Source organism: Drosophila sechellia, chromosome 3R, assembly GCF_004382195.2.
Source record: "Drosophila sechellia strain sech25 chromosome 3R, ASM438219v1, whole genome shotgun sequence".
In the NCBI taxonomy this organism is placed as follows: Eukaryota; Metazoa; Arthropoda; class Insecta; order Diptera; family Drosophilidae; genus Drosophila; species Drosophila sechellia.
In genome coordinates this window covers 21,285,367-21,305,171 of record NC_045952.1, presented here as the reverse complement: position 1 = coordinate 21,305,171, position 19,805 = coordinate 21,285,367, and the positions used below count along the sequence as shown (strand labels likewise).

Here is a 19,805-nt window from a genome sequence, read left to right as displayed (position 1 = left end):
CGAAGGGTATTCCGAACCCTGGTCACACTGTCATTCTGCTAGTAGCCGGCTCTGGACGATTTTCTGATAGAAATCACGCAGAGGCAGTGGTGTTTTTGTGAATCCCCTCAGCCACGATGGCGTTCCACTGGTGCGACAACAACCTGCACACCACGGTGTTCACGCCGCGCGACTTTCAGGTGGAGCTGCTGGCCTCCGCCTACGAGCGGAACACGATTATCTGCCTGGGCCATCGCAGTTCCAAGGAGTTCATAGCCCTCAAGCTGCTCCAGGAGCTGTCGCGTCGAGCACGTCGACATGGTCGTGTCAGTGTCTATCTCAGTTGCGAGGTTGGCACCAGCACGGAGCCATGCTCCATCTACACGATGCTCACCCACTTGACTGACCTGCGGGTGTGGCAGGAGCAGCCGGACATGCAGATTCCCTTTGATCATTGCTGGACGGACTATCACGTTTCCATCCTACGGCCAGAGGGATTTTTTTATCTGCTCGAAACTCGCGATCTGCTGCTGAGCAGCATCGAACTGATTGTGCTGGAAGATTGTCACGACAGCGCCGTTTATCAGAGGATAAGGCCTCTGTTCGAGAATCACATCATGACAGCACCACCGGCGGACAGACCACGGATTCTCGGACTCGCTGGACCGCTGCACAGCGCCGGATGTGAGCTGCAGCAACTGAGCGCTATGCTGGCCACCCTGGAGCAGAGTGTGCTTTGCCGGATCGAGACGGCCAGTGATATTGTCACCGTGTTGCGGTACTGTTCCCGACCGCACGAATACATCGTACAGTGCGCCCCCTTCGAGATGGACGAACTGTCCCTGGTGCTTGCCGATGTGCTCAACACTCACAAGTCCTTTTTATTGGACCACCGCTACGATCCCTACGAGATATATGGCACAGACCAGTTTATGGACGAACTGAAAGATATACCCGATCCCAAGGTGGACCCCCTGAACGTCATCAACTCATTACTGGTCGTGCTGCACGAGATGGGTCCTTGGTGCACGCAGCGAGCTGCCCATCACTTTTACCAAAGCAATGAGAAGTTAAAGGTAAAGACGCCGCACGAACGTCACTACTTGCTCTACTGCCTAGTGAGTACGGCCCTTATCCAACTGCACTCCCTCTGCGAACACGCATTCCAGCGCCATTTGGGTAATGGCAACGATTCACGCCAGACCATCGAGCGCTATTCCAGCCCCAAGGTGCGACGTCTGTTGCAGACACTGAGGTGCTTCAAGCCAGAAGAGGTTCACACCCAAGCGGACGGACTGCGCAGGATGCGGCATCAGGTGGATCAGGCGGACTTCAATCGGTTATCTCATACGCTGGAAAGCAAGTGTCGAATGGTGGATCAATTGGACCAACCGCCGACGGAGATACGAGCCCTGGTGGCCAATCTTGAGCAAATTCTGCACACGACAGAGGACAGGCAGACGAACAGAAGCGCCGCTCGAGTGGCCCCTACTAATACTCCCGCTCAAGCGAAGACGAAACCTAGCTCTGGTGCCAACACTGCACAACCACGATCTCGTAGACGAGTGTACACACGGCGCCACCACCGGGATCATAATGATGGCAGCGACACGCTCTGCGCACTGATTTACTGCAACCAGAACCACACGGCTCGCGTGCTCTTTGAGCTTTTGGCGGAGATTGGCAGGCGTGATCCCGATCTCAAGTTCCTACGCTGCCAGTACACCACGGACCGGGTGGCAGATCCCACCACAGAGCCCAAAGAGGCTGAGATGGAGCACCGGAGGCAGGAAGAGGTGCTAAAGCGTTTCCGCATGCACGACTGCAATGTCCTGATCGGCACTTCGGTGCTGGAAGAGGGTATCGATGTGCCCAAGTGCAATTTGGTTGTGCGCTGGGATCCGCCCACTACATATCGCAGTTACGTTCAGTGCAAAGGTCGAGCCCGTGCTGCTCCAGCCTACCATGTCATCCTCGTGGCTCCGAGTTATAAAAGTCCAACTGTAGAGTCAGTTCAGCTGACCGATCGGAGTCATCAGTATATTTGCGGGACTGGTGATACTACAGAGGCGGACAGCGACTCTGATGACTCAGCGATGCCAAACTCGTCCGGCTCGGATCCCTATACTTTTGGCACGGCACGCGGAACCGTGAAGATCCTCAACCCCGAAGTGTTCAGTAAACAACCACCGACAGCGTGCGACATTAAGCTACAGGAGATCCAGGACGAATCGCCAGCCGCAGTGCAGCTGGATACAAGCAACTCCAGCGACGAAGCCGTCAGCATGAGTAACACGTCTCCAAGCGAGAGCAGTACAGAACAAAAGTCCAGACGCTTCCAGTGCGAGCTGAGCTCTTTAACGGAGCCACAAGACACAAGTGATTCCACAGCCGAAATCGATACTGCTCAAAGTTTAGCCAGCACCACCAAGGACTTGGTGCACCAAATGGCACAGTATCGCGAAATCGAGCAGATGCTGCTATCCAAGTGCGCCAACACCGAGCCGCCGGAGCAGGAGCAGAGCGAGGCGGAACGTTTTAGTGCCTGCCTGGCCGCGTACCGACCCAAGCCGCACCTGCTCACAGGTGCCTCCGTGGATCTGGGTTCTGCTATAGCTTTGGTCAACAAGTACTGCGCCCGACTGCCCAGCGACACGTTCACCAAGTTGACGGCTTTGTGGCGCTGCACCAAAAGCGAAAGGGCTGGAGTGACCCTGTTTCAGTACACACTCCGACTGCCCATCAACTCGCCATTGAAGCATGACATTGTGGTAAGTTCTTGTAATACAAATTACTTAAGATTTGTCAAATACTCTTCTTTAGGGTCTTCCGATGCCAACGCAAACATTGGCCCGCCGACTGGCTGCCTTGCAGGCTTGCGTGGAACTGCACAGGATCGGTGAGTTAGACGATCAGTTGCAGCCTATCGGCAAGGAGGGATTTCGCGCCCTGGAGCCGGACTGGGAGTGCTTTGAACTGGAGCCAGAGGACGAGCAGATTGTGCAGCTAAGCGATGAACCTCGTCCGGGAACAACGAAGCGGCGTCAGTACTATTACAAACGCATTGCATCCGAATTTTGCGATTGCCGTCCAGTTGCCGGAGCACCATGCTATTTGTACTTTATCCAACTGACGCTCCAATGTCCGATTCCCGAAGAGCAAAACACGCGGGGACGCAAGATTTATCCGCCCGAAGATGCGCAGCAGGGATTCGGCATCCTAACCACCAAACGGATACCCAAGCTGAGTGCTTTCTCGATATTCACGCGTTCCGGTGAGGTGAAGGTTTCCCTGGAGTTGGCTAAGGAGCGCGTGATTCTAACTAGCGAACAAATAGTCTGCATCAACGGATTTTTAAACTACACGTTCACCAATGTACTGCGTTTGCAAAAGTTTCTAATGCTCTTTGATCCGGACTCCACGGAGAATTGTGTATTCATTGTGCCCACTGTGAAGTCACCAGCTGGCGGCAAGCACATCGACTGGCAGTTCCTGGAGCTGATCCAAGCCAATGGAAATACAATGCCACGGGCAGTGCCCGATGAGGAGCGCCAGGCGCAGCCGTTTGATGCCCAACGCTTCCAGGATGCCGTCGTTATGCCGTGGTATCGCAACCAGGATCAACCGCAGTATTTCTATGTGGCGGAGATATGTCCACATCTATCCCCACTCAGCTGCTTCCCTGGTGACAACTACCGCACGTTCAAGCACTACTACCTCGTCAAGTATGGTCTGACCATACAGAATGCCTCGCAGCCGCTATTGGATGTGGATCACACCAGTGCGCGGTTAAACTTCCTCACTCCGCGATACGTTAATCGCAAGGGCGTTGCTCTGCCCACTAGTTCGGAGGAGACAAAGCGGGCAAAGCGCGAGAATCTCGAGCAGAAGCAGATTCTTGTGCCAGAGCTCTGCACTGTGCATCCATTCCCCGCCTCCTTGTGGCGAACTGCCGTGTGTCTGCCCTGCATCCTATACCGCATTAATGGGCTTCTGTTGGCCGACGATATTCGGAAACAGGTTTCTGCGGATCTGGGGCTGGGAAGGCAACAGATCGAAGATGAGGATTTCGAGTGGCCCATGCTGGACTTTGGGTGGAGTTTATCGGAGGTGCTCAAGAAATCGCGGGAGTCCAAACAAAAGGAGTCCCTTAAGGATGATACTATTAATGGCCAAGACTTAGTTGAAGTTGAGAAGAAGCCGATTAATGAGGAGACCCAACTAGATAAGGATTCAAAAGACGATAAGGTTGAGAAAAGTGCTATCGAACTAATCATTGAGGGGGAAGAGAAGCTGCAAGAGGCTGATGACTTCATTGAGATAGGCACATGGTCAAACGATATGGCCGACGATATAGCTAGTTTTAACCAAGAAGACGACGACGAGGATGACGCCTTCCATCTTCCAGTTTTACCGGCAAACGTTAAGTTCTGTAAGTTATTTAAATCCCTTGCTAAGGATCAAAAATAATCTTTAATAAATCTTACAGGTGATCAGCAAACGCGCTACGGTTCGCCCACATTTTGGGATGTAAGCAATGACGAAGGTGTCTTCAAGGGTCCAAAGAGCAGTCAGAATAAGCAGGGTGGCAAGGGCAAAGGAAAGGGTACGGCAAAGCCCACATTTAACTATTATGACTCGGACAATTCGCTGGGGTCCAGCTATGACGACGACGATAACGCAGGTCCGCTCAATTACATGCATCACAACTACAGTTCGGACGACGACGATGTGGCAGATGATATCGATGCGGGACGCATTGCGTTCACCTCCAAGAACGAGGCGGAGACCATCGAAACCGCGCAGGAAGTGGAAAAGCGCCAGAAGCAGCTGTCCATCATCCAGGCTACCAATGCTAACGAACGGCAGTACCAGGAGACAAAGAACCTGCTCATCGGATTCAATTTTGAGCATGGGGACCAGAAGGAACCTCCCACTATAAGATATGAAGAATCCATAGCTAAGCTCAAAACGGAAATAGAATCCGGCGGCATGTTGGTGCCGCACGACCAGCAGTTGGTTCTAAAAAGAAGTGATGCCGCTGAGGCTCAGGTTGCAAAGGTTTCGATGATGGAGCTATTGAAGCAGCTGCTTCCGTATGTAAATGAGGATGTGCTGGCCGAAAAGCTGGGTGATAGGCGAGAACTTCTGCTGTCGGATTTAGTGGAGCTGAATGGAGATTGGGTAGCGCGCCATGAGCAGGAGACCTACAGCGTAATGGGATGTGGAGATAGTTTTGACAACTACAATGATCATCATCGGCTGAACTTGGATGAAAAGCAACTGAAACTGCAATACGAACGAATGGAAATTCAGCCACCTACTCCCACGAAGGCCATATCATCAGCCATATTACCAGCTGGATTCAGTTTCGATCGACAACCGGATCTAGTGGGCCATCCTGGACCCAGTCCCAGCATCATTTTGCAAGCCCTCACAATGTCCAATGCTAACGATGGCATCAATCTGGAGCGACTGGAGACAATTGGAGATTCCTTTCTGAAGTATGCCATTACCACCTACTTGTACATCACCTACGAGAATGTGCACGAGGGAAAGCTAAGTCACCTGCGCTCCAAGCAGGTTGCCAACCTCAATCTCTATCGCCTGGGCAGACGCAAGAGACTGGGTGAATATATGATAGCCACTAAATTCGAGCCGCACGACAATTGGCTGCCACCCTGCTACTATGTGCCAAAGGAGCTGGAGAAGGCGCTCATCGAGGCGAAGATCCCCACTCACCATTGGAAGCTGGCCGATCTGCTAGACATCAAGAACCTAAGCAGCGTGCAAATCTGCGAGATGGTTCGCGAAAAAGCCGATGCCCTGGGCTTGGAGCAGAATGGGGGTGTACAAAATGGACAACTTGACGACTCCAATGACAGCTGCAATGATTTCAGCTGTTTTATTCCCTACAACCTTGTTTCGCAACACAGCATTCCGGATAAGTCCATTGCCGATTGCGTCGAAGCCCTCATTGGAGCCTATCTCATTGAGTGCGGACCACGAGGGGCACTACTCTTTATGGCCTGGTTGGGCGTGAGAGTGCTCCCTATCACCAGGCAGCTGGACGCGGGTAACCAGGAGCAACGAATACCCGGTAGCACCAAACCGAACGCCGAAAATGTGGTTACCGTTTACGGTGCATGGCCCACGCCGCGTAGTCCACTGCTGCACTTTGCTCCAAACGCTACGGAGGAGCTGGACCAGTTACTAAGCGGCTTTGAGGAGTTTGAGGAGAGTTTGGGATACAAGTTCCGGGATCGGTCGTACCTGCTGCAAGCCATGACACATGCCAGTTACACGCCCAATCGATTGACGGATTGCTATCAGCGTTTGGAGTTCCTGGGCGATGCTGTTCTAGATTACCTCATTACGCGGCATTTATACGAAGATCCCCGCCAGCATTCTCCAGGCGCATTAACGGATTTGCGGTCAGCACTGGTGAATAACACTATATTCGCCTCCCTGGCTGTTCGTCATGGCTTCCACAAGTTCTTCCGGCACCTCTCGCCGGGCCTTAACGATGTGATTGACCGTTTCGTGCGGATCCAGCAGGAGAATGGACACAGCATCAGTGAGGAGGTGGGTTAACAGAAAGTCACCGACAATACGGTATCTAATTAAACTACTCTACTTGCTTTCAGTACTACTTATTGTCCGAGGAGGAGTGCGATGATGCCGAGGACGTTGAGGTGCCCAAGGCATTGGGCGACGTTTTCGAGTCGATCGCAGGTGCCATTTTCCTCGACTCAAACATGTCGCTGGACGTGGTGTGGCACGTATATAGCAACATGATGAGCCCGGAGATCGAGCAGTTCAGCAACTCAGTGCCAAAATCGCCTATTCGGGAGCTGCTCGAGCTGGAGCCGGAAACGGCCAAGTTCGGCAAACCCGAGAAGCTGGCGGATGGGCGACGGGTGCGCGTTACCGTGGATGTCTTCTGCAAAGGAACCTTCCGTGGCATCGGGCGCAACTATCGCATTGCCAAGTGCACGGCGGCCAAATGCGCATTGCGCCAGCTCAAAAAGCAGGGCTTGATAGCCAAAAAGGACTAAGAAGTCATCGCTGCAGTCGTGTTTCATTAGATTTAATGATAATTTTTTTAGACATAAGAACTTTAATTAACAAATCTTAAATAGATTGTATATGTCGAATAACTGTGCAGAGTTCCCTATCTTGTTTTATACCTTGCATTATGAGGTATTATTTCAGAGGAAATCGATGTTGATAAGATAAGAAATCGTCATCAAACGAAAGTCGAAGATAAGCTAATGCCTAACATGCCTAACTTTTCGCGAATTAAACTTAGTGAGAATTTGCCATTTGATAAGCTATGGCCGCTACAGTAGAGGGTGTTCCCTATGAGGAGATCCAGACAAAAGAGGTGATGATTATCCACGGCCATCTGGTTGGGATGGCATTATAATTACAAAGTGCAATTGCATTGCAGCTTATAGGCACCGGATTTTATGGCAGCGTGTATAAGGCGATCTGGAGAAATCGAGAGATCGCGCTGAAGAGAATTCGCGAGGGATGTGAGGACAAAAAGATTGAAAGGGAGATCTACCAGCTGACAAAGGCCAGCCATGTCAACATAGTTCAGCTCTACGGCACATCGAGGCACGAGGGATGCGCCCTGCTGCTGATGGAGCTCGTAGACGGTGGATCTCTGTCCAGTTTTCTGCATGCGGAAAGCAAGCCAAGTTACTCGCATGCCCACGCCTTCAACTGGGCGCATCAGATCGCTCAGGTATGGTATGGTGTGGCATGATATGGTGATGATGATACTAGAAGCAGACACTAGAACAATGCAATGGTGCCAATTGATCGAAAATAACATCAAATTTACAATGCATGAGCATACGTGTGTGCACACATACAGTTGTCGGCTGTCACTGTATGCGTAGAGCTGCAGAGCTCTCCGCTCTCTCGCTCTTGAGCACAAATTCAAGAGAGCCTGGAGCTCTCTTTGCAAAAAAATCGTATCTTGTTATTCTAGTGTCTTTGGTTGAAAGAAGCGCTTAGCTTTTGTGCCCAATAATACAACGGTTTCATAGGGCATAGCTTATCTGCATGGCATGCAGCCGAAAGCAGTCATTCATCGCGATATAAAACCACTCAATACACTGCTCTGCGAGAAGGGACTCAAACTGAAGATCTGCGACTTTGGAACTGTTGTGGATCTATCGCAATCGATATCGTGCAATGCGGGCACCTGCAGATACAAAGCGCCAGAGGTAAAGAGTAGTTGTAGTTTGATTTCGAATCCAATCGAATAATAATCAAACGGCTTTTAAAAGGTTCTACAAGGCAACAAACCCGATGAAAAGTGCGATGTGTACAGTTGGGCAATTACCTTTTGGGAAATATTGTCGCGCAAGGAGCCATTTGAGCAATATAATACCCTTTTTGAACTGTACATGGCTATAAATGAAGGCGAGACATTATTGCTCGATATTATTATTATTATTATGTAATGATCTAATGATTTCAGGCGAAAGACCGGATTTAAGTTACATTATGGCTGGCTGCCCCGCGGATATAGTCGCTCTTCTGAGTGCTTGTTGGGACCCGGATATCAGGAAAAGATTTTCCATGGAACTGATTTCCCAAAGCACGGGAAGAATCCTAAGTCAGGCGGGACACATTCCACCGCTGGATTTTTACTCATAGAACTAATTCCACCCTTTTACGTTCGCTATTAAAAACAGATATCGTTGTGAACGTTAAACACTATTTTATTTTCTTGAAAACTCTCCTGAAGTATTTACATTGTACGGGATGCTGTACGGATTATGCGGATAGGTTGGGTGGGTGGGTTAGATGCTTTTTGGGTTGTGGAGCGCCAAATATTCAATTCAAGGCTATATCCAGTGAACTGCAGAATAATTTGCGGAAGTACATAGTTCGTTATTTTCGTTAGATGCGGGTATAGGTATTAGGTATTAGGTATGCATATAGGGACTTTATAAAATATGATCTAGGCATATGTTTTACAGTATATGGATCACTAGCAATACGTTTGTTACTGATAATGTTACTTAATCTGGTGATGTTTGGTTTTTCTCGTTTTTCTTCTATCGAATGTAAATTTAAAAAATTAAATTTTAAAACGCTTTTAATAAATATATTCATATGTGTTTGTATATATATTTTGCTTGCTTGTTAAAACAAAATGATCCTCGCTCATGTGTTGGTTAGTTACACAATGGAAAACTGTAACGTTTCGTAGAGTTTCGTTTTTTGGAGTATAATTGTTTCGTTAGTTATAGGTTGCTTTCTTACTTATTCCGTTTGGATTTTTTTTAATTGCATTAATTGTTACATACTTTAAACTTATATATATAACTATATATATATTTAAACATGCGTGTATGTAAGCATAGTTTAATTAATTCAATTGGTTTTGGTATAATTGTCGTCTTTATACTCGCTATAATTGTTTTCGTTTCGTCTTTTTTCACCGCACGTTCCTGCCTACGATTTGTTCAATGTCTTCATATATATATGGATATATGGATGTTCAAGCATATATATTCCCTTTGTATTGTTGTAATTTAGGTCGCATTTAATTTTGGTTGCATTTGCTTCGCTTCATTTCGGCGTTGAATCAAAATCTTCTCATTAAAAACGAAAACGAACGAAACATAAAGATGTTCTGATTGCGAGATGTGATGGACGAATTCGAATGATTTGCTGATAAACTAACAAATCCAGAGATAACGTTGAATTATGGAAAAAGGATGGCTTAGTTATAGTTGTTGCGATATCGCCAATACTCATACCTTATGCTGGCTTACAACTTAAACAAACCTATCGTGTATGCAAAAAATGCAACAAAAAAAAAGAAAAATATATATGGTCTTAAAGTGTTAACAAAAGGTGTCAAAAACGTTTTATTGCTGCGTGTGATATGTTTTCGGTTGTGGTAAGAACACAGGTGTCAATAAATTATTACAAAATAGGAGTTTACAAACGAATGATTACACTTAAAAGTCGGCTTAAACAATAACTGAACGGCTCGGGGACATTAGTTCAAGTACAAGCTGAGTACTGGACTGTTTGGTAAAACTATTTTACAAAAGGTAAAAGAGCAACACATATATTCGAGTACAATTGGTGTTGTGTGTCGCACAATACACTGGGACAAACACATAATTCATAATATTCGAAACGGATATACATATGGAGCACAAATGGAGAACAAATGTTTTGAAAGCGTAATCGGCATGAAACGTTGACAATGACAATGTGGCTGACATTGTGGCTTTATATGTCGTGGTTACATCTAGTCTCTCGATTACGTTCATATACAAATTCTAATTTGGATTCTGCTCACGATTAGGATTGAGATACATGGGGAGTACACATTGCTATGTATATGTAGCTGTGTACGAGTATGAGTACAATATTGTAAGAGGTCTAATTTCAACTGGCACCTGCTCTCAGTTTTCTACGGAAAAGCAAGCTCTAAAAGTTGCCTACAATGCTGCGGAACTCATGTGGCATGCAATTGTATATATGTAGGGGTTTTTGGTTAATGCGATTAACTTTCAGAATTCCTAGACGTACATACATGTGACTGACTGACTGACTACATGATAGATGTGGGTCGTGTGTTTGTGGCTTGTCTACGATTACCTTTCGAAACGAACGAACGCAAAATAAACTCATTGGGGAAACGTCATCTAAACAAATGCCGAGTACTATAAGATATTGGGTGGGGGCTGGGGTGTAAGATGGCTACGGATTTTTGGTTTGAAATGGTCATGATATACACAATCATAATTGTAACACATTCGCTTAGCTGCAAATTGCTTCTGTTCTTGAGTCTGATTTAAATCGAAATCTATGTGTCTTTGTGTGTTGTCGGTTGGTTGCTATATACTTATTCTACAGAACGACGTCAGGCAGGTCGTGCGGCCTTGCCTAGGCGCGCATTTGGTTTTCATGTACGATTTTTCTTTCCTTATAGTAGATCTCCTCCGACTCCTTGTCGCAGAGCAGAAGGACAACGGCCCCAAACAGGAAGATGGCCGCACCCCAGCCGACGCCATAGGCCCAGCCAAATTCCCAGACTCGCCGATTGGCTATAACATTAAATGGAGATACAAGTCAGTGGGAAGTTCATCATCAAGATTTCAGGCTATCATACCCATGGTTAGTTCGCCGGCAAAGCATACTGGATATACGATCAAGGCGGACAATACGGCCAGCACTGCGAAAAAGTAATATTCAACATGTGATTCTGACATACGTTCAGCTAGTTACTCACAGGATACAAGCATCACCAATACTGCTATACGGTAGAACTTATACTTTAGATTATGGTTCTGCGTCCGGAGGCCCAGACCTGTCAGTACTGTGGCAATGACGTCCGTTATCAGCGTGATGATGCAGAGAGCGGCTGTGGCCTTAATGTAACCTGAGGGACATTATACGAATTGTATGTCAAATTCGAGCTTAAGATTGCTGTTTCTCCATGCAATACATACCGACATCGCGGGTCCAGTAGCATCCTGGCGGATCCTGGATATTGAATGGCAGCGGCGCCACCGAATCATCCTCGATGCAGTGCACAAAGAGACCTTGCCGCCAGTCCGAGGCCATTAACCAATCTGTGGACGCCAGTGCCATAATCATGAGGGCCACCACGATGACGCCGCAGATAAATGCAATCACCTATGAGGGCAGAGAAATCAGTCGGTGCAATCTGAAAACGTTTCCGAAACTTTAGGCCAAATGCATACCTTCAGCGGCCTCGTGATTGTGATGGTCTCAATCGTCGTGGTCGGCGCCATTTTCTCCGCTGGTGGACGTAGAACACTGCGTGCATGATAATTGTGATTAATTGCGGGGGAAGGAGTATTTTTACCGGCTTATCAGGCCAGCCAAACTCACCTTATCGACTATGTATATGCAGGCAATGTGCTGCCCGCAGATACTAATTGGAATGCGTTTCAATGCGTTTCTTGGTTAGTTTTGCTTAGTGGGATGTTGGAAGGGTTTCTTTTCTCTTTTTTTTTTTACTTTTTTGGGGCAGGCAAGTAAATGCTACGCCGGTTGGCTTTAACAATCTAATATAAATGCTTCAATTGGCGTTTTATTGCTTTTGGTTTGCGCGCTGAGGTTTATCCAATGCGTTTTCAATTTCAAATTGCTGGCGGAAGCAGCCCGTTCAACATCTGTATTGCCAAAAGGGGGGGATTTGTTTGTTAGCGGGACGGGAAATAGAGAAATTGGTGACATTCGATTAGAGCGACTGGCGCACATGGTTCGTACAACATGTTTGTTTACATCAAGGCAGTTAAGCAGCAGCAACATGCAAAAACAACTCGAGCAACAACATCGACAAAAACAATGGGCTAACTATTATGGGGTTTATTCCAATCGAACTGCATCAACGCGACAATTAAACCTACAGTAGTGCTCAAATTTTTAGGCTCTTAACTACTATCATTCTATTATCATGTGTAATAAACAACAACTATTAAACTTTAAATTTAATTACACATTAATAACATTGATATGCTACAAAAAAACGATCAGAATTTGGTTGAGAGCAGAATAAACTTTAAGCCATACTGTTTTGACCACAATTGTAGACATCAATGTAGTATGTATGCCAGGGATTAACTGACGCAATTTACAGAACAATGCGTTGCTACAGTTGAATGAGTTTGGGATTGTTTAAATTGAAATCGCTCTATTGTGCCAGACAAAAACGCGACGGAATATTTCAGTGTTCATTGGGGGGCGTATTGGGGCTAAATGACAAAAGACGGAAGCTGGGGTGATGAGGTGCAGTCCCCACATAAATTATGCTGCAAGGCGGACTGCTACTAAGCATTTTCAATGCTGGAAATACCGACATGCTAATTATCCACTCGCATTCCATTGTTATACCCTAACTGTCTGTACAATAGAATTTGTCAGACTTTTGACATATTATGTACATTTGTAAAAAAACATAGATCAGCATTTGAACCAAAGACACTAGAATAATATTCTAGTGTCTTTGATTTGAACAATATATTTACATATATAAAATATCTTATATCGGACTTGCTTACTAGTTGTCCACAAAGAGGAAGTGTATCAAAAATTCGTTAAAACTGCATAGTACGCCTAATTCGCACGATTCCCTGCCAATTTTAATATCTTCAAGATACAGATACGCAAACAAAGATGCATATGTTTGTGTAAGTAGATGTTTCGTCTAACATATCCCGACGGGCCAGACGGAGATAAATATAGTTTTACATATAGCGGCTAGAAATGTGGAATAAAAACAAAAACACATTTCTCAGATGAACGAGTACCGACTTTGTGTGTGTGTGTGTGTGTGTGTGTGTGTGTGTGTGTGTGTGTGTGTGTGTGTGTGTGTGTGTGTGCGGGTGAGTGGCATGGCAACAGGATCATAACGGTTAATTTCTATATAGAACGTAACGGTAACGACAGGCAAAATTGGGGCAAACGGCCAAATGCAAAACAACAATGGCAAGGGCGAGGGAATTTCTATACACGTATGTTTCTATGTGTGTGTGTTGTGTGCTATGCGAAAGAACGGAAGCAAAACAAAATGCGATCTGTTTGAGTTCAGGAATATACCTTTCCTTGTAATAGTCCAGGGTTACCGATTCGGAATCAAATTCTGAATAATCTGGCAGCGATTCGGCATCAAAGGAGCTCATTCCGCTGAGCGTGTAATTGGGCAAGACGTTCATTTTGTTGTTGTAGCCAACAAGGTTACCCTGCTGTTGTTGTTGTTGCTGTTGCTGTTGGTACTGCTGATGCATTGTTGTTGCTGTTCTTTCTGCGTTTGTTTTACTATATCTGCCTTATTTAACAATATGGCACACGCACACACACTCACGCCCACGAGAAACTGGCTGCTATATTTTTTCTCTATTCTCTTTTCGCTGCCTTTTCACACTCTCGCCGTCTGCTTTGCACTTTCGCAAAAATATGCGTCGCTTTTGGGTTCAACCTATGTGCACTTACACTCTGCTTGAAAAGCTCTGTCGCTTTTCCACTTTCACATGTTCCTCGACCACTGACTTTTCTATATAATCAAAAAATAAAAACGACGAAAATAATAATGTTTTGCTTCCCTCATAGAGCTGGAACTTAAATCGATGTTGTCTCGATACTATCGTTTTGACTGAGCATTTCTCGATAGCGATAAGTGTCATGCAACTATCAGTTAACTTACATTTACCGACAAATTATTTAATTCAACGAAGTAAGTAAATTAAAAAAAACTTACATTTCCGACGTTTATACTTTTATTAAAGCGGGGGCTGTGACTTGTAAAAATTTCCTAACAGCGATAGCGACACTATCTGTCAAATGCTATATCGGGCATGTAAACAATGCTATCTGATAATATTTATATCTTGCTGTATTAAGAAAGACCAATCAGAGTAAAGTAAATATTAGGAAATCAGTACGTTTATTATTATTATTATTTTATTGTAAAAAATGTTATTTTATTAAGGTCAAAAGAGTCGTTGAAATGTCAAATACAAACCCTGAAGTTTTCCAACTGTTAAACTTGATTAACACGGAATTCAAACAAAAAATAATCAATTATTATAAGAATATTTTTAAGTGAACAAAATTCTATTTATTAGTTTATTATTTTACTATTTTTATTTATTATATTTAATAATCAATGTAGTTGGCGCTTTTTTAACGATTTTACGATGTATATCGCAACGACCACTTGCACCGACACGAAAAAAATGCCGAAATCAGTGTGACCGTTTTCCACTGTAAGGGAACGCAAGAAATCGGCGTCGCGTGGCTTGGACAGATTATCGAACAAAACAAAATCCGACTATAGAATCTTTTAACTTCGTTTACCCTTAAGAGTCCGCGGTGGACCCGACGAATCGATGGCCACGGACACGGTGTCCAACGGCGAGAACTTCGCTCAGCACTTGAGCAGCAACAGCGACGACGACGTGATCTGTCCCACATGCGACGTGAAGATCAAGCGCAGTCAGGTGGCCGATCACTGCCAAGTGGAGATGGAGCGATTGCACAATCCCATTAGCGCTGTCACTCCACCGACCCCAGCTAGCGGAGGAAGCGCGTCCGAGGAATCCGGTTCGGGATCGGGGGGCAGACAACCGTGGAGCGTGTTCCAGCGGGTGCAGCGCAATCGGCAGGCCCGTCAGCGCCAACGCACCAGGAAGCGTCCGGCTTCTCCTGCCCCACCAGCAACTGCAAATCCTACGACAGCAGCTGCTCCGCCTCCAGCGGCAACTCCGTCTGTAGCTGCTGCCGAATCGAGCCAACCCACCTGTCCCGTGTGCAACCACAACTTTCCGCAGTCCAACATCCAAGAGCATGTAAATCAGTGCCTGCGCCAGAGCCGCCGCAATGGTCAGGCCAATGGGGAGCGGCATTCAAGTGAGGACTCGGAGGACAGCGAGGAGTACGAAGAGTACGAGTGGGCGGGACAGAAGCGCATTCGCGTGTCCACTCTTGTGCAGGGAGGCTATTCCGCCCTGGGCCTGGGCCAGACGATCAAATACAATGGCAGTCAGCAGGCGCAGGACGACGAGGACGAGGATCTCAACGTGGACGAGGATGACACTCACATCTATGGTCCTACGCAGTATGGCGAGGGCGATGTGATCCCACTGGTCAACGAAGACACAGGAAATGTGTCCGAGGCTGATGTTACCAGCTACGTGCGCCGACTTATATCCTCCAGCGATGGACCCAAGCCCAACCATTCCAGCGAAGCCACCGAGCAAGAGACTGCCAGCACTAGCAACGTGGAGGCTCCACCAGCCAGCGAGGAGCCATCCACGTCGCGTTCCACGCGATCCACCTCCCAAAACCAGCAGCAGATCATCGAATCGCTGAAGGCCAAGCTGCGGCTCTACGAGAAGCAGGCGCAGGGCAAGTACAAGTGCCTGATCTGCATCGACGACTACAAGAATCCCGCCATCTCCGTGTCCTGCTGGCACGTCCACTGCGAGCAGTGCTGGCTGCAGACGCTCGGCGCGCGAAAGCTGTGCCCGCAGTGCAATTCGATCACCACGCCGAAGGACCTGCGACGAATCTACCTGTAGTCGTCCATCACAGACTTGTTATCCCCGCTGCCAAATTGCTTGCGCCATAAAACAGGCTTTGCATACCAACGCAGCTGTAGATGATAATCCCCTATACATATTATTTATATAGATTACAAATACCGAATATAATACGTGACATTACAATAAGCCTACCATGTAACTATTGCAATAAACCGCAGAAAACATAATTAATATTTAAGTTTATTTAATGAAATTAGCATGTAGGAAAGGAAAAGCGTTTAAAGACATGCACACGAGTTATTTTACATTCCTTATTTTGAACTAAAATAAAAAAGCAACCAATCCAATATTAATTTCAAATTTTATTTTTCGATTCATTAATAAATAATTATATACCTATAATTTATAAGTATATTTTATATGAAGTAATTAATAAATTTTTTTACTGTGTACCGGCTTGTTTTGATGTTCAGTTATCGATAATATAATGTTTGCGTTAGTGATGAGCACCTCGTAGCAGTTCCTCACGCGCCCATCTCTATATCACATTGCTTGGTCTTCTGTTCAATTTTTCCACAATGTCCGGCTCCGGTGGGATTTAATTGCGAAAAGGAGCATTTGAACTGTAAGCTAATCCTGTCTTCCTTGCAGGCGCCAATCCCTTTGTCCAGTTCCAGGAGTCATTCACACAGGACGGCAACGTCTACAAGTATTTTGATCTGCCCTCCATCGACAGCAAATATGGTAAGTATTGTTTTTGTTGTTCGTTATAATTATTGTTGTTATCTTTATGAATATTATTAACCCCCCCACAGATTCACTGCCCTTTTCCATTCGCGTTCTGCTGGAATCAGCGGTGCGCAACTGCGACAACTTCCAAGTGCTGGAGAAGGATGTGCAGAGCATCCTGGGATGGACTCCATCGCTGAAACAGGGAAGTAGCGATGTGGAGGTCTCCTTCAAGCCTGCTCGTGTTATATTGCAGGTGAGGATCCAGTCGTAGATGATGCTTGTATGTAATTTCTTAAGATATTCCCTGCTTTCAGGACTTCACTGGCGTTCCCGCCGTCGTGGATTTCGCTGCCATGCGGGATGCTGTTCGCGAGCTGGGCGGCAATCCTGAGAAAATCAATCCCATCTGTCCCGCCGACCTGGTCATCGACCATTCCGTCCAGGTTGATTTCGTTCGCTCCTCGGACGCATTGACCAAGAACGAGTCACTGGAGTTCCAGCGCAACAAGGAGCGATTCACCTTCCTCAAATGGGGAGCCCGCGCTTTTGACAATATGCTAATTGTGCCACCCGGCTCTGGCATTGTGCACCAGGTTAACCTGGAGTACCTGGCCCGAGTGGTTTTCGAAAGCGACAGTTCAGCGGACGGATCTAAGATGCTTTATCCGGATAGCGTTGTGGGCACAGACTCCCACACCACAATGATCAATGGATTGGGTGTTCTCGGCTGGGGTGTTGGCGGCATCGAGGCGGAGGCCGTGATGTTGGGCCAGTCCATTTCCATGCTGCTGCCAGAGGTGATTGGCTATAGGCTGGAGGGCAAAATGGGCCCGCTGGCCACATCCACCGATCTGGTGCTGACCATTACCAAGCATTTACGTCAGCTAGGTGTCGTCGGCAAGTTCGTGGAGTTCTACGGCCCCGGAGTGGCAGAGCTCAGCATTGCGGATCGCGCCACAATCAGCAACATGTGTCCGGAATACGGAGCCACTGTGGGTTACTTCCCAATCGATGAAAACACCCTGAGTTACATGCGCCAAACCAGTGAGTCAATCTTAAACATTATCTAAATTTATTACTTTATATCCATGGATTTGGATATTAGATCGCTCCGAGAAGAAAATCGATATTATCCGGAAGTATTTGAAGGCCACTCGACAACTTCGTGACTATTCTCTTGAGGATCAGGATCCCCAATACACGGAGGTGAGTGGGATTCTGTTTTTCCAATGCAAAGACATACAAATGAATCACTTTTTTAACTTGCAGTCTGTAACTCTGGACTTATCCACCGTGGTGACCTCGGTTTCGGGGCCCAAGCGACCGCACGATCGCGTTTCAGTTTCCAGCATGTGCGAAGACTTCAAGTCGTGCCTCATAAGTCCTGTCGGTTTCAAGGGATTTGCCATACCTCCGAGTGCCCTGGCTGCCAGCGGTGAATTCCAATGGGACGATGGAAAGAGCTATAAGATAGGTCATGGATCTGTTGTGATTGCCGCCATCACCTCGTGCACGAACACTTCGAATCCCTCGGTGATGTTGGGCGCTGGTCTGCTGGCCAAGAATGCTGTGCAGAAGGGCTTGAGGATTCTGCCGTATATTAAGACCTCATTGTCACCAGGATCTGGCGTGGTTACCTACTATCTGAGGGAATCCGGTGTGATTCCCTATCTGGAGCAGCTGGGCTTCGACATTGTGGGCTATGGCTGCATGACCTGCATTGGCAACTCGGGCCCGCTCGATGAGAACGTAGTGAACACCATCGAGAAGAACGGTCTGGTTTGCTGTGGCGTCCTGTCGGGAAACCGCAATTTCGAGGGTCGCATCCATCCCAATACCAGGGCCAATTATCTGGCCAGTCCGCTGCTGGTGATTGCTTACGCGATTGCCGGCCGTGTGGATATTGATTTCGAGATCGAACCGCTGGGCGTGGATGCCAACGGCAAGGAGGTGTTCCTGCGCGATATCTGGCCAACGCGCAGTGAGATTCAGGAGGTAGAGCATAAGCACGTCATTCCCGCCATGTTCCAGGAGGTGTACAGTGAGTATAGCTGGCCAAGAACTTTCCGGAGCTCAATTCTAACTGTCCGCTATTACAGGCAAAATTCAACTGGGATCCAGGGACTGGCAAACGTTGGAGGTGTCTGATAGCAAGTTGTATCCATGGAGTGGAATATCAACGTACATCAAACTGCCACCATTCTTCGAGGGCATGACTCGTGCGCTGCCCAAACTTAAAGGTATCGAGAAGGCTCGCTGTCTGCTGCTTCTCGGTGATTCAGTGACCACCGATCACATCTCGCCAGCCGGCTCCATTGCACGAAAGTCACCGGCAGCGCGCTATTTGTCGGAAAGGGGACTAACGCCGCGCGACTTCAATTCGTATGGATCTAGACGTGGCAATGATGCGGTGATGGCACGCGGAACTTTTGCCAACATACGTCTGGTCAACAAACTGGCATCCAAGACGGGACCCAGTACCCTGCACGTGCCCAGTGGCGAGGAAATGGACATCTTCGATGCCGCGGAACGGTATGCGAGCGAAGGAACACCTTTGGTTCTGGTCGTGGGCAAGGACTACGGCAGTGGCAGCTCACGTGATTGGGCCGCCAAGGGGCCATTCCTGCTGGGCATTAAGGCTGTGATTGCTGAATCGTACGAGCGCATTCACCGCTCCAATCTGGTGGGCATGGGCATCATTCCGCTGCAGTTCTTGCCTGGCCAGAGCGCCGATACCCTGAAACTGAGTGGCAGGGAAGTGTACAACATTGTCCTGCCCGAGGGTGAACTTAAGCCCGGCCAGAGGATTCAGGTCGATGCTGATGGCAATGTCTTTGAGACCACCTTGCGTTTCGACACCGAGGTGGACATAACGTACTACAAGAACGGCGGCATTTTGAACTATATGATACGCAAAATGCTGGATTAGTTAGTTCGTTGACTTTTATATTCCATATGCATTTCTAGGCGACTTTTTATTGTTATTATGTGATGGGAAATAAAATTTGACATTCATCTGCGAGATGATCCTTATTA

General features: G+C 47.1%; 5 protein-coding genes across 7 annotated transcripts; 4 read left to right on the top strand and 1 right to left on the bottom strand.

Annotated features, from left to right (window-relative positions):
- Window positions 1-33: 33 nt before the first annotated feature.
- On the top strand, window positions 34-7,139 carry LOC6621093 (endoribonuclease Dcr-1). Its single transcript, XM_032723040.1, has 4 exons — window positions 34-2,750; window positions 2,803-4,411; window positions 4,469-6,564; window positions 6,627-7,139. The coding sequence occupies exons 1-4, from the start codon at window positions 117-119 to the stop codon at window positions 7,035-7,037; spliced, it is 6,750 nt and encodes a 2,249-aa protein (XP_032578931.1). The 5' UTR covers window positions 34-116; the 3' UTR covers window positions 7,038-7,139.
- A 119-nt stretch (window positions 7,140-7,258) lies between these two features.
- LOC6607488 (mitogen-activated protein kinase kinase kinase 7) lies at window positions 7,259-9,036 on the top strand. Of its 2 annotated transcripts, XM_002032221.2 has the most exons (5): window positions 7,259-7,366; window positions 7,433-7,732; window positions 8,040-8,219; window positions 8,283-8,418; window positions 8,477-9,036. In XM_002032221.2, exons 1-5 carry the CDS (start codon window positions 7,316-7,318, stop codon window positions 8,653-8,655), a joined length of 846 nt encoding a protein of 281 aa, XP_002032257.2. In that variant the 5' UTR covers window positions 7,259-7,315; the 3' UTR covers window positions 8,656-9,036. The 2 variants fall into 2 exon arrangements, with proteins under 2 accessions (XP_002032257.2, XP_032578933.1); XM_032723042.1 differs by lacking the exon at window positions 7,259-7,366 and having other exon boundaries at window positions 7,655-7,732; window positions 7,982-8,219.
- Window positions 9,037-9,839: 803 nt separating this feature from the next.
- LOC6607487 (transmembrane protein 47) lies at window positions 9,840-14,131 on the bottom strand. Of its 2 annotated transcripts, XM_032723043.1 has the most exons (7): window positions 13,987-14,131; window positions 11,884-12,167; window positions 11,733-11,808; window positions 11,478-11,664; window positions 11,258-11,407; window positions 11,138-11,200; window positions 9,840-11,072 (listed from the first exon to the last, which is right to left on the bottom strand). In XM_032723043.1, the coding sequence occupies exons 3-7, from the start codon at window positions 11,781-11,783 to the stop codon at window positions 10,912-10,914; spliced, it is 612 nt and encodes a 203-aa protein (XP_032578934.1). In that variant the 5' UTR covers window positions 11,784-11,808; window positions 11,884-12,167; window positions 13,987-14,131; the 3' UTR covers window positions 9,840-10,911. The 2 variants fall into 2 exon arrangements, with proteins under 2 accessions (XP_032578934.1, XP_002032256.2); XM_002032220.2 differs by lacking the exon at window positions 11,884-12,167 and having other exon boundaries at window positions 13,594-14,114.
- Window positions 14,132-14,751: 620 nt separating this feature from the next.
- On the top strand, window positions 14,752-16,265 carry LOC6607485 (E3 ubiquitin-protein ligase Rnf220). Its single transcript, XM_002032218.2, has one exon. The coding sequence runs from the start codon at window positions 14,883-14,885 to the stop codon at window positions 16,071-16,073; it is 1,191 nt and encodes a 396-aa protein (XP_002032254.1). The 5' UTR covers window positions 14,752-14,882; the 3' UTR covers window positions 16,074-16,265.
- A 268-nt stretch (window positions 16,266-16,533) lies between these two features.
- LOC6607484 (cytoplasmic aconitate hydratase) lies at window positions 16,534-19,791 on the top strand. Its single transcript, XM_032723635.1, has 7 exons — window positions 16,534-16,628; window positions 16,689-16,781; window positions 16,853-17,022; window positions 17,084-17,813; window positions 17,875-17,975; window positions 18,039-18,810; window positions 18,869-19,791. Exons 1-7 carry the CDS (start codon window positions 16,616-16,618, stop codon window positions 19,696-19,698), a joined length of 2,709 nt encoding a protein of 902 aa, XP_032579526.1. The 5' UTR covers window positions 16,534-16,615; the 3' UTR covers window positions 19,699-19,791.
- Window positions 19,792-19,805: the final 14 nt, after the last annotated feature.

Excerpts from the sequence above, each read along its gene's own strand:
- LOC6621093 (XM_032723040.1), top strand. The coding sequence starts at position 117 with ATGGCGTTCCACTGGTGCGACAACAACCTGCACACCACGGTGTTCACG. Across the intron at positions 2,751-2,802 it reads CATTGAAGCATGACATTGTG|GGTCTTCCGATGCCAACGCA; the intron begins GTAAGTTCTTGT and ends ACTCTTCTTTAG. Across the intron at positions 6,565-6,626 it reads GACACAGCATCAGTGAGGAG|TACTACTTATTGTCCGAGGA; the intron begins GTGGGTTAACAG and ends ACTTGCTTTCAG.
- LOC6607488 (XM_002032221.2), top strand. The coding sequence starts at position 7,316 with ATGGCCGCTACAGTAGAGGGTGTTCCCTATGAGGAGATCCAGACAAAA. Across the intron at positions 7,367-7,432 it reads AGGAGATCCAGACAAAAGAG|CTTATAGGCACCGGATTTTA; the intron begins GTGATGATTATC and ends ATTGCATTGCAG. Across the intron at positions 8,419-8,476 it reads GTACATGGCTATAAATGAAG|GCGAAAGACCGGATTTAAGT; the intron begins GCGAGACATTAT and ends TAATGATTTCAG.
- LOC6607487 (XM_002032220.2), bottom strand. The coding sequence starts at position 13,781 with ATGCATCAGCAGTACCAACAGCAACAGCAACAACAACAACAGCAGGGT. Across the intron at positions 11,665-11,732 it reads CAATCACGAGGCCGCTGAAG|GTGATTGCATTTATCTGCGG; the intron begins GTATGCATTTGG and ends CTGCCCTCATAG. Across the intron at positions 11,073-11,137 it reads TGCCGGCGAACTAACCATGG|CCAATCGGCGAGTCTGGGAA; the intron begins GTATGATAGCCT and ends TTAATGTTATAG.
- LOC6607485 (XM_002032218.2), top strand. The coding sequence starts at position 14,883 with ATGGCCACGGACACGGTGTCCAACGGCGAGAACTTCGCTCAGCACTTG.
- LOC6607484 (XM_032723635.1), top strand. Across the intron at positions 17,814-17,874 it reads GAGTTACATGCGCCAAACCA|ATCGCTCCGAGAAGAAAATC; the intron begins GTGAGTCAATCT and ends TTTGGATATTAG. Across the intron at positions 17,976-18,038 it reads AGGATCCCCAATACACGGAG|TCTGTAACTCTGGACTTATC; the intron begins GTGAGTGGGATT and ends TTTAACTTGCAG.